Source organism: Leucopleurus acutus (assembly GCF_964270905.1).
Source record: "Leucopleurus acutus genome assembly, chromosome: 14".
In the NCBI taxonomy this organism is placed as follows: domain Eukaryota; kingdom Metazoa; phylum Chordata; class Mammalia; order Artiodactyla; family Delphinidae; genus Leucopleurus; species Leucopleurus acutus.
Genome location: NC_139156.1, coordinates 81903045 through 81916039, shown reverse-complemented (window position 1 = coordinate 81916039; position 12995 = coordinate 81903045). Strand labels below are relative to the sequence as shown.

At 49.6% G+C, this 12995-nt stretch overlaps 1 protein-coding gene across 1 annotated transcript in view; it reads right to left on the bottom strand.

Moving 5' to 3' along the window:
* SIPA1L2 (signal induced proliferation associated 1 like 2) overlaps positions 1–12995 on the bottom strand; it is a 220439-nt gene that overhangs the window by 34833 nt on the left and 172611 nt on the right. The window contains exons 10-14 of the mRNA XM_082854980.1: positions 6611–6868; positions 4719–4871; positions 3188–3288; positions 2745–2848; positions 731–1116 (exon numbers count right to left, since the gene is read on the bottom strand). Of these exons, the coding sequence (XP_082711106.1) occupies positions 731–1116; positions 2745–2848; positions 3188–3288; positions 4719–4871; positions 6611–6868 (1002 nt within the window). The remainder of the gene's footprint in view (positions 1–730; positions 1117–2744; positions 2849–3187; positions 3289–4718; positions 4872–6610; positions 6869–12995) is intronic.

The window sequence follows — 12995 nt, the reverse complement described above, 5'->3', positions numbered from 1 at the left end:
CACTCAGAGCTGAAGCAGGGAGGCAGCAAGGAAAACGAGAGCGGTCGTCGGTGTGCAGTAAATTCTACGCACGGCCAAACCTGAATGAAAGCGTTTCTCTGCCTGGTCTTTGAAGGGAGGAATCACCAATTATGAGTTTTAAAGTCTCTGTACAGACGTATGTCAAACAGGAGTTTAAAACTACTCATAGCTGTATACTGCACATTCGTAGTTAGAATACAATTCCTTTACATTTAGCTAGTCTTTTTTTTTTAATTGGACTGTCACTGTGAATATACTTCCATTGGTGCACACGCTGGTGAGAGGGGGCCCGCGGACCAGGGAAGAGCGGGGCACGGGCCTTCGGAGGGCCGACGAGAGGCCACCCCCGCCCCCCGTCACTGCCCACCATCCCCTGAGCGCTGTCCAGCTTGCCGTCTCCTGAAAATCAGGGACCACAGGTTGAACTGGGAGAGAGAGATGAGTGGTCTGATAAGGGCCATGAGCATCTCTGTTTAGTTTTCTCTCAACTTTCAAGAGAAAGGAAGATAGAATCACAAACGTATTCGTGTGCACATTTCAAAGGAGACTCTGGAAGCAAGCATTTCCTCTGAAGTCAGGCCGCGTGGCACACAGGTGGCAATGACCTCAGGCGCCTGCTGGTCCTACTTCGGGCCCCTCTCCCACCCCAGCGCAGGCGACGGCGCCCAGGGTGCCCGGAGCGGGTGCCGGTGGCGGCGCGGGGACTTACCTGGAGTGGGATGAGATCTCGCTGAGGTCGCCCAGGCTGCCGTCGGCAGCATGGCCGGCGGAGATGCTGGGCGCATAGCCGTGGACCGCGTACATCTTGGCCTGCTCGTCGTCGGGCCCCGGGATGTCCGAGTCAGCCCACTGCTCCGCCTGCCCGTGGACCAGGGACCTGCTGCCCGCCAGGTGCACGGGGCCGAGGACCGTGGCGGGCATGCACGGGGCCGTGTCGATGCCACTGTCCGTGGAGGCGCCCTTGATGTACGTAAGCCCCGGCAACTCGGGGTCCATCAGGTCCCCGGACCCAAAGTGCTTGTCATCGCTGTTGCCAGAGGTGTCGCTGGAGAGTGTGTTGCTGCTGGAATGGCTGGGGCAGCTTTTCTCTCCAATCTTGAGAAGAAAGAGAAACGGAAAGGCTTCCAACAAATCCCACACGTTGCTTCTTCGTGAAGAGGTCATTCCCCGCCCCCACCAGACTCAGGAAGCTACAAACCAGATGATTTCACCCGAACCCCTTCTGCTCACTTGTCAGTGAGCGGCAAGGAAAGAACTTCCTTTTAAAAAATATCCTGGTTTCATGCACAAGTCGCCCTGAGTCATAATTCCTCCCATCATTCATCTTAATCTAAATGGGTATCTTTTCAAGTCTTTGTTCAATCACTTGTGCATGAAACGCCAAAGTATTGCCAGGGTGTCGCTAACCAGAAAGTAATCAACGCAGGTTACAGAAGCTGAGAAAGCACGTGGGGAATCAATAAAAGGAGGACAGCAGCCTTTCCTCCAGAAGATGCTCCTACGACGAATGACAGGGCCAGCCCTGCGTTTGGGGCTGAAGACCCAGGTCTGCATCACAGCGATGGGGCTTTGGACAGCCGCTCGATCCCTCCCTCTGCTTATTACTCTAAGCCCAGCGATCACTGCAAGGACCCAACCAGCTCACGTGCAGAAGCACGGTGTAAGCGCGAGCCACGTGCCCCAGGGCCCAAGTCGGGGCAGCCCCGGGGGGCGGACGAGATGGGGTGCTCTCGGGAGTGCTCTGAGATCCCAAGAGAACAGGGTAAATGTCCCCGTCTGAGGATGTCCTGGTACAGACATGGCCCCTCTCCTCAGGCTGGGAAAACTAACGAGGCCCAAATCGTCCGTCGTGAGACCCAGCCGCGCCCCGATCTATTTTCGAGTGGTTTGGCCTTTCCTCCCTTCCTATCACATCCTTAAGCAACTCCTCTTGCCCTTTGTTATCGCACATGGATCTTCTGTGCAGGCGGCACTGAGCGGCTCCATGAGGCTCGAGACGAGGTGGGGACACAGCTGAGAGACGGAGGCCACGTGTTCGCAGGTAACTCTCGGCCAGCTCTACAGCTGGCCGGTGACGCATGGAGACGGAAAGGAACAACTCAGCTCAAGGCCTGACCAAACGCCCACAGGTTCTGAAAAATCAGCTGCTTTGTAAGGTTGGCCTCATTTGGCAACAACTCCAGTTCCTGTTTTCACGTTTAACTGGAAGTTTTATTTCACTGAGCTACAGTCACCGACATGGCCCGCTTTTTCATTTTTGCGGAAAGTAAACCAAACCACGCGGGCACTGTGGGAATACCGGCTGTCTGTCAGTTGGCTGGGGCTGGTATTACTGCACACCATCTGCGGCTGTCCACTGAGCCCCGGGCAGAGTGGCGCCCACCACACACCCCGCTCCACAGGTTCCGCTTCTGTGCTGTGCCCACAAGTGGGTCAGAGTTAACAGATTAAAAATACCGAGGATCAAAGGCTGAGTCTACGATCTTGGCTCTGCCGATAATTTACGGTATGACCTTTCTTTGTGGTCCTTTATAAATCAAGGAGGAAAAAAAAAGCAAAAAAACCCTTAGCTTTTCATTTGGTTTTTTTTTTTCCCCTCCACCCAAGAGCCTTGTGAGGTAGAAGACACCCCTGAGAATGCCTGGCAACAACGGTACTAAACCGCGTGTGCTGAGATGATCACAAGGGCCGAAGGAACGCCAGTGCACGAGGAAAGGACTCACGTGAGAAAGCTTATTGGGGGAATCCTTGCAGCCTCCATCGTTCTGCAGGCCTCTTTCTTTATAGGAGCTCAGGACTTTGGGAGGCGGGCCGTGCCACTTGGTTTCTGTCACAAAGAGAGAGAAGACTTAACATTTCATTTCTCGTGTTAACGAAGGAGCGAAGAGATGCAGAAGCCCAACGAATGGTTCAGTGACCGCGAAGAGGACTGTGGTTCTAGGACCTTCTCCCGGTCCTGCCGATGGAGACACCCTGGAGCAGGCAGAACTGCCCACAATGCTCATGGTCTGTTCCCCAGGCACCACCCGCCGTGACCACGTCCCAGACGACGTCGCGAGGTCCAGCGGCCAACTCGCACAGGGCGGGATGCAGCTGACCAGGAACGAGTGATGGGGGAGGGAGGGCGCAGGAGGGAGGGGCGCCTCGGGGCAGGGGTCCTTGTTACCGGGGTGTCTGCTTCCTTCCACGGCATCCTCCCGCTCCCTGGCCCCTTCACATTCCAAAGGGCCGGAGCCCTGGTGCTCAAGCAGCAGGGGAGACTGGCACCTGGAAAGAACACAGAGCTGAGCCCGCCTTGCCCCCCATCATCCCACCACTGTCCCGTGTGTGTGCTGGCTCCCCGAGGGGCAATCCCAGGGACCCCTAAACAGAGGCTGTCTCTGGCAGATGGAAATGCAGTCTGCCAGCCCAGCCCTGACTGAGAGACTTAGAGCATCTGGAACTGGGGGCTCTCGTTTCACCACTGGGTCCATAGAGGCACTTGGATGACACTGTTTACAGATAAAGGAGGTGGCCGACGCCAGGGGATGGAAGGACGGTCTGGGGTCAGACGGCTTGTCCCTGATGGGCTGAGGAGGGGCTCACTGCTTTTGCTGTCGCTGTTTCTCTTGTGCACTGATACTTTCTTATATCAAAGTTTTTAAGGAAAAAGAAAATCAGGTTGATTGGCGCTAGACTACATCCAGGTGGGCTTTATTTTATGAAAACCCCCAAATAGGACAATTCACTCTTCCAAAAGAAACTGCAGAAAACTTATTCACGTTACAAAGGGACACTTACTTACAGAATCCCAGTAACAGACCCCGGTTCGCAGAAAAAGCCAGAAGTGGTTTTTCCGTTGACAGAAAAGACTCCCCTCTACTTTAAAAATGCAACTCAACAGAGAAACATTTCTTGAAGTACCACTTTTAAGAACCCCCCTCTAGGATCTAAGGTAGGGAATGCATGGAACTCGGACCGCAAAGCTCTACTTCTCAGCCCAAACCAGAAGGAAGGAGCATGCCGGGGAGAGACGTTTCCCTGGGCACGTGCGAGAGCAGTAATGGAAGGTTCTCTGGTCCGGTGAAAAGCCTCCCCGGCTGACCTGGCCGTTCTCTTGTCTAATCAGTACAGCCAGCTCCTTTGAGCAGCAGAGACAACACTGCCCAGCAGCACACAGAAACACTGCTGCCCTGAGCCAGGCCCGCATCTCCATGGGAAAGCACGCCCGCCCCGCTGTTTCCCCTGACTGACTGTATCAGTAAATTCTGTGTCCTGTTCACAGGTGCCCTCAGGGTCCTAGATGCTCTGCTCACACACTACAAGGGACCTGCTAAATCTGCCTTCTCTGATTCTGGGCTGGGTTTGGGAGAGAAAATGCTTGCAAGAGAGGCTGTGAATTTATTCCTCGTCAGCAGTTCAAGTGAAGGGAAACTCCCAAGGGCCATCGCCCACAGGGTCTCCAAATCCTTAACGTTTACATGTTCAGAAAGACTCTCCCTTATTAAAAATAAAAGTCAGACAAGCTCAGAATACAGACAAATGAGTGCCACCTCCATAGAAATGATGAGCTATCCAGCCTCGACGCACCCATCCTATCAAAGGTCTGTCTTCATTTCTCTGTCCCCCAGTGGCCTCGTGCACAGTAAGCGCTTCTGAACGTGCCCCGCAAACCAGTGCCCCCCAGGGGCCCGCAGAAAGGTGAAAGTGAGCAGTACCCGTCGTATCCAGCTTGTGGTCTCCAGGGTCCGCTCCCGCCGGGTCCGGGATCACTGGAGGAGGACTGGTTGCTGGGTGAACTTCTGAAAGGTTGACTAGAATCAGTAACCGGGCCCTGAGGGGTCTGCAGGCTGCCAACCTCCTGACCTGGCTTGTTTTGTTTTACAAGTGAATTCATTTTTCAGTGATGAAGAAAAGCAGAAACACGCATCGCAGTCGTGGACAAATGAACTAAGAATTGGTGATGCCATGAGATCTCAGGTGGTTTACGGTTGGTACTTTATTATAAGAAAGAGATGTGGCGGAAACAAGGCTTCACCATCCGAAGATTTCAAGCACAGATAATGACGCCAGTGAAACACGCGGAACCCCCAAGAGCACAGAATTATGAAAACATCACTACTACTTGGTCTGTGAGACTTAATGCAAGGCACGTTGTCGTTCTATATTTAAAATCCATACAGAGAGAAAACCCTAAATTTCTGGCAAAACCATGTATTTCCACACATCGATTGAATGCCATCCTATTTATTTCAGACACACAAAAATGAATGATCGTCGTGAGAATTCACTTGATGAAGATGTGCTCGCCAACTTCCCTGTTGCTATTAGAACCCTTCCTTAAAATGTACTAAATTCTATGTTAGTAGAATTCTATGTTAGAATTCTATGTTAACATAGAAATTCTATGTTAGTAGAATTATTTACTAAATTCTATGTCTACGTTCTGCAGACCCCTTTCCTTCCAGATGTCCCCCTTTTCACCTGGGCTATGTACTATGTGCATTTCTCTGAATATGGGAAGTTTATAAACTCAGCAGACCTTTGAGAAGAGACCGAGAGCCCAGATGACTTAGTGTCAAGTTGAAGTAACACCATTCCTGCACTCACTCTTAGAAGAATAGACTGGAGGAAGCAGAGGAAGACCACATGTTTTCATCTTAGCAATTATTATTAATACCTATATAGGCTCCCTATGTGCCAGGAATAGTTCTAAGCAGTTTACCTCTCTTGATTGACTCAACTGTCCTAATGCCCTGTGGAGGTCTCTATTATTGCTAAATTGATTTTTCAGACGAGGAAACTGGAGACTGGGAGAGGCCGAGTAACAGGCCAAGGTGATGACCCGTCAAGCAAACAGCCTGGCCCAGCGTCTGCTTACGGCATACGCTCTGTTAGACGAGAGCCTGACAAGACATTCGGAGGAAACTCACGGTGTCTCCATGGCCCATAAGATATGCGAAAGTTAAAGCATAAGGAGGAGGAATCAACAACCACAACAAAACAAATTTACTATGTTGTTCACTTAAAACTACCTTTGCGAATTATGCAACCCCCGAAATTCTCACGAGCTTCTAATGCTGTTGGGTTTAACTTTTAAACGAGTGCATTCTCTCAGGGAAAAACTTAATTTTAAACTCAACTCCCTTTGCTTAAAATGAGACAGAAAAACAAAGAGATGCTGATGATCCTAGGACCTCTGAAAATACCACACCCACGAGGGTGACGGGATTTCATCGCTGATTCTGCGGCTTTCTTTATACTCAAACCGTTCGTATTTATCTAGACGCTCCTGCAAAATGGTTTCTCGGATATCTTTCCCGAGACGGTGTGGAGAGCGGGTTGATAGGAGGATCGCGGTGGAGAGGGATGGCCGTGGCCCTGGGGGGCAGCGTCCGTGGGGAGGACCTGCACGCCATCAGCATCATTGCTGGGCCAGGAACCCAAGCACCCCAGCATCTGGGGCCCGCCTGGCCACCCTCCTGCCCACTTGGTCAGAACAAGCTAACTCAGAAATGATTAAGCCACATAAAAGTCCCCCTGACCCTCTGAAGTTCTAGCTGCAAGAGCTTCACAAGGGCCGCCCTTGAGGAAACGGTACCAGCCTTACCTGGTGCCGTCGGGCAGCTTCCGGTCAAAGGAGGTGCTGCGTGGGATGGCGGCCTGGGTCTGTGGGAGCAGCGGCTGGCACTGCAGCCTGTCAGGCGTGCCGGGCACCGGGGAGGCCCTGGGCAGGGGCTGCAGGGCGGGCGTGGGCACTCGGTGCCATGTGGTGTTCCTCCGGAAGGGGGTCTTGTACTCACAGGGGGTGCCCTCGCTGTCGAGCTTGTACTCCACCATGGGGATCCGGCAGAGCTCCGAACACCCTCTGTGAAGCCAAGAAGAGATGGTCGGGGGGTGCTCAGCGCCGAGCCCTCAGCACCGTCACCCGCAACCGCACACGTGCTTCTCGGGGCGCACAGACAGTGATGCAGAGCCATCACCCTCAGGAGCAGCCCTGGCGACGGTGACCTTGTCTGTTCACCCCCCAGCACGGGTCAGGAGGAGGCAGTCTCGCGCCCGTGGCTCTGATTAACCGACAGATACACCTGTCTGGTGTTTCATTCATAGGCTCTGTCTCTCCAGGTAGCCTGCAAACTTCGTGGACAGACTGCCATATACCTTTAACCACTTTGCATACACGGAATCATCTGCATTGAACATGGGTGATAGATAAACTTTAATCGATGAAAAACGCCTCATACATAATCTAAACAGATAGCTGCAAGTACAGTTGTATCATCGGGGATCAGAGTCACATGTTATACCAAGTCTGAGAAAAGTGAAAAACAAACATCGTAAAAGCTGTCACAGTCAAGGGAAAGCCTGAGTGTCCATCCTGCCAAAGTCACGTGTGGTCTTAGTTACACGGTCACTCCCACGGGTCCTCACAAGGTCATCTCCTGTGGGCTCAAATGATCAGTCAGGGATGTAGGACCCTTTAGCCTGAAAAATGTGATCTCAGACGTCCCTCAAGTTACACCGTGCACATAGTGCTACTGACGTGACCAAAGTGACCTGCAAAGCCAACTGGTGCTGTTTGGCCAGGACACAGGAAGCCTCGGTGAGTCTCAGATTTGAGTGTCAGGGTAAATCATCCCAAGTTACCACATGAATGAAGCCATGCCTCTACCTAGACGTTCCGGAGTCAGCGGAAAAACTTTCTCATATTCACTCTAAGAAATCTATTAAGGCGATAAGGTATCGCTCTTTAAACAGGAGACTTTCATCCTCAGGATGGTGGAGTACAACTTTTCAGAAACATTACAAAAGAACAAAGAGAACAAAAACCAAAACCAAAGTGGACCATCAACAAAACTTGGAGACACCAAAACACAGTATGTAAAGATGGAAGGCAATATCGAGACTGGAACATCTATAGAGAAGGACAGTAGATAAGCTGTCACCTAGGACTGGGGATGGGAATAGAGAGTGTCTCTAAAGCAGAACAAGGTTTCTTTTTCAGATGATTAGGATTTTCTAAAATTAGAATGGGGAGATGGTTGCACAACTCTGAAAATATTCTACAAATGGGTAAATGCTATGGTGTGTTAATTAGATTTTAATAAATTTCATGAATTAAAAAAAAAAAGATGCAAGGCAAATGGGAGAACGTCAATGGTGGAGCAGAGAAAGGCAAGCCCAAGGGTGCCCCGAGGGGAAGACAAAGAGAAGCACGACCATCCCCTTGCACACGTAAACAGCTGCAGGAACAGAGACGCCACAGAGAGCGGAAGGGGAGGGGAAGGAGCGAGCAGAGAGAAGTGTGACGCTGGCGTCCAGGAGCACTGGGCCCCGCCTGGCAATACCCACCCCCGCCTCTAGAGGGCAGGAGCAACGGTCTTGAGAACCCAACCTGAAAGGAGGGACTCAAGGTCACGAGGCATCCAGAAGAGCACAGCTGAAAACAAAAGGTGAAGTAAAAGCTTCATTGGAAACGAGACCCCGAGTTGCTCCTTCCTCCAAACCCAGCTTCAGGGTCACGCCTCAAATAATAGGGATCTTTCTCCAGAGTAAAGACAAGCAGGTGTACACACCTGATCACCCTGCCATGAGGCTCACCACCCTCAGAGAAAGAGAAGGAACTTCTGAAATTTAAAAAGTGGATGGCTAAAATTCGAAATAAAAAATCCAGTAGGACAGGTGGAAGGTAAACTGAGGAACTCGCCCAACATGTTACAGGAGAGCAAATGCAAGAAAATTCAAGTTCAATCCCAGAAGTCTAACATCCACCTAACAGAGAAAGAGAAGAGAGAGAAAAAGGTGGGAAGAAATGATTAAGAAATAATACAAGAGGGCTTCCCTGGTGGCGCAGTGGTTGAGAGTCCGCCTGCCGAGGCAGGGGACGCGGGTTCGTGCCCCTGTCCGGGAGGATCCCACATGCCGCGGAGCGGCTGGGCCCGTGAGCCATGGCCGCTGGGCCTGCGCGTCTGGAGCCTGTGCTCCGCAACGGGAGAGGCCACAACAGTGAGAAGCCTGCGTACCGCAAAAAAAAAAAAAAAAGAAATAATACAAGAAAATTTCCAGAACTAAAAGATAGGTAAAACCAGATTTGACGGTCTCTAGTAGAATGAATGGAAGAAAGGTCCGTATCAAGATGTATTACTGTGGAATTCAGAGTCCTGGGTTAAAGCAGAGAGCCTAAGTGTCTGGTGCAGAGCCCACACAAAGGCCTGGGTCACTGGACGGTCCGTTCTCAACAGCAATGCTGGGTGAAAGGTTCTCACCTGTCAAATCAACAGTACTTGGAGCTTGGGACGGAGAGAGGGATAGAAACCAAAAACGATGCTCTGCTTTTTGGCTTGGGAAACCGAATGGATGGTGGTGCCACGCTTTGAGAACAGAAGAAATGAGCTGAATAAAGCATCCTAAGGAGATACGCATGCCTGTTACACAGAATGGGGCAAGGGTTATCTCTTTACCAGTAAACTTGACTTCCTATCTCTTATTTTAACCCTCCTTCCCCCAAAGCAAAATTCACCTCTCTTTATCTAAGCAAGTTTAAATTACTCTTGATTTACTGAATGTGCTGAGCTACTGGTCAAATTTAATTAAGTCGAGATTTACATTGGATTGCATTTTTTTAAATAAAAGGCCAAGACGCTACAATTTTTGCTCACGGACATATTGTTTCCAAGTGTTTTTCTATTTAACTAGATACCACATCCCCTGGGACTACTGACTCGTGCATATGGCCAATGACGTAATCAGAAATCATAAAGGTGGGATATTAGTATACATCAAAACATCAAGAAAACCGACTCTTGTAGTCCCCCGGAACTGATGCTGTAAGCAAGTCACTGGATGTTCAGGTGAGCCTCAGGCTTTGGTGTCTCAAAGGCTGAAGCTGTCTGAATCGTCCAAGTCAAGGAATCTCTAACAGAGACCAACCAAAGTGACAGGTCCCGGAGTTATGTTTTGAATGAAAGGCAAGTGAACCTTGAATCCTAGGGACTAAAGGGCACCTTGCATTTCCAGTGTTTGCTTGGGTTCCCAGTTGATTGGGTTTGGTTTAAAAAGAAAGAATGAGGGGCTTCCCTGGTGGCGCAGTGGTTAAGAATCCACCTGCCAATGCAGGGGACACGGGTTCGAGCCCTGGTCCGGGAAGATCCCACATGCTGCGAAGCAACTGGGCCCGTGCGCCACAACTACTGTGCCTGCGCTCTAGAGCCCGTGGTCTGCAATAAGAGAAGCCACCGCAATGAGAAGCCCACACACCACAACAAAAAGTAGCCCCCACACAGCAACGAAGACCCAACGCGGCCAAAAATAAAAAAAACAAATAAATGTATTAAAAAAATTAAAAGAAAGAATGAGAAAAGAGAAGACAGATGGCTGGGTAGTACGGGGTCTAATTCATGCTCATAGATTGTAGTCTTCAGTAAGATGCTGTAATTTAGCTTCAATCTTGGAGGAAAAAAATGTTATATAAATGCATAATCATGAGTAATATTTGAGAGACCGCTGACAAAAACTTGCGCCATGCATTAGGCTGAAGCGAGAGTCAGGGCTGAATATTTCATTTCCAACCTCTCGCACAAGGTCATATGTAAATGATCTTTTAATACTAAACACGGGCATTCTTTTGCCCTGATAAAAATCAGCTTAAAGAATGACTTTATTTTAAAATCAAAATTAATTCTGTTATGACACTTTTACAGTAACTACTCTTACAAAAGAGATTTTTGCTTTGTTTACTTCTATGAAGTAAACACATCCAATAAACATCACTAATTATAACATATCATCAAACCTAGTCAAACTCAGCTCTGCTCCAGAAGTATGAGGAAGTCCTTGAAGGATACATATGGAAATTCAACCAATTTTTAGGGAAATGGGAAGAGGTGTAGAATAAGAATTACACAGTAGCCTGCAGAGGGGCTCACGCTCCAGCAGGTGCCAGGAACTGCACCTGCCCTTGAGCACACTTCTCTCTCCCCCTGGGGTGGCCGGAGCACAGGACGCCAGGCAAGATCTCGGCTCATCTGAGCATCCAACCTGGCACTGCTGTGAAGGGCACACGGCACACATTTCTGGGAAGTAAAGGCCAATTCAAACCCAAGCTGACCAAGTGCAAAAAAGACAGCACAAGAAGTCATCTCCGAACGAGTGAGCTGCTAATCTTGTGTGCAACTGAACCATGTTCTGAAGAAAAGACTTAAGTCTTTTGCTTTCCCGCACTGGTGCAGAAATCCAGACCTCACTGATAAACGTGCTCCATCTCCTTTCGACACACCAAAGCGAGTCAATGGACGTGAATGGCATTTCTAGCTTCTGGCACCGTTTTGTTTTTTTTGCGGTACGCGGGCCTCTCACTGTTGTGGCCTCTCCCGTTGCGGAGCACAGGCTCCGGACGCACAGGTCCAGCGGCCATGGCTCACGGGCCCAGCCGCTCCGCGGCATGTGGGATCTTCCCGGACCGGGGCACGAACCCGTGTCCCCTGCATCGGCAGGCGGACTCTCAACCACTGCGCCACCAGGGAAGCCCAATAAACATAATTTTTAACACTGCTTGTCTAGCCAGTAACTTTTCTGAGGCTAATAATCTCTCTCAGTCATCTATCCTGGAAGGGAAGACATTCTGTAGACCAAGAACATCATAAAAAATGTGCCGGTTAAAAATGTGACGCTACAAAACTGTAAGAATAACAAGTGGTTCCGTGAGTTGCAGCCCTCAGAGGATCTTACGTTTGACTGCTTTAATCTGACAAACAATCCCGTTGTCCCTCTAAACCTGGCACTGTGGACTCTGCAGGATGGCTTATTCCTTCCTGTACGAGGGACACTCAGTAACTTCTTCACATCCACACGCATCTGTGTTCTCCTCTGCTTCCTGAAGCTCCCGAGACCAGGGTTTCGCACCTGTAGATTTCTAGGCTGTGGCTGTTCCCACATCCCGGCTTCTGGGCACGGCCAGCGCAAAGGTGGTGTCCTCTCTATTCACAGCTAACAGGACCCACGCTCACTGCCCAGCACTGTAGCTCTAGACGCACAACTTCAGAGACACCAGCAAGGTCCCCAAGATGGCATCATTCCTTTCAAATGACACCTCCAGTCTCCCAGAAGCACCCTCCATTTAGCACCAATAAATGGGTGCTTGAAGCAGAATCGCTGCTGGCCAGGCTGTGGACTCAGCTCTTTCAAGGAGCCATTCAACCTCAGCAGCCTGGCCATCGGGACCATCACTGTCTGAGCCCAGCCAAGCTGCAGAGTGTTCTCTATTCACTTCCAGGAGGAACCCTCTACAGCAATCAAACTGTTCTCCACTGAAGAGAGACGTCTATGCCCTGGGTGCAAAACCCAACGTGTAGCTCAGAAATGGGACAATCTCTTTGGACCCACGCTTCTCCTCCTGCAAGCGGAATGGTGACAGCAGAGGGTGTGTCGAGATTAAATTATACGAAGTACACAAGCTTCCCAAAGCAACGGCTTCAAAGAAAGAAGTTAGTTTCAAACGGATACTATTAACGGTTGCTTCTATAGAGACAGTCAATATAAAACAGCAAAAGGCCCATACGCTTTCCTGAAAGTTCTTTCTAGATAATATATATTTATAGAATTATAGAATTGTAAAGTTTAACTTAATGTAACAATCGGAAGTACAGAAAAGTTTAGAGCTGTGACGTTCCCTTCGTGTACATTCATCTGTAGAAGAATGCATCATTACCCCGTTACTTTCTTCTTTCATCTTATATCAAAGCAGGACCTGTGACTTTCAAAAACGATGAAAGGGGAAACGTCCTAGGGATAATAAATAGGGATAAATACTTTTGAAGAGTAACAACAACAATAACAAAAAAATCCCCCAAACCTAGAGAACTGAGAAAAGTTTAAAGGATAAAGACGTATTCTTTTTGTTCAAAAAAGTTGAATAAATTAGCAGGACGTGGAGTGGGTAAACCATGGACCCACAGCACAGCTTAATCATGTAATTACAACTTGCATTTACTCTGAAA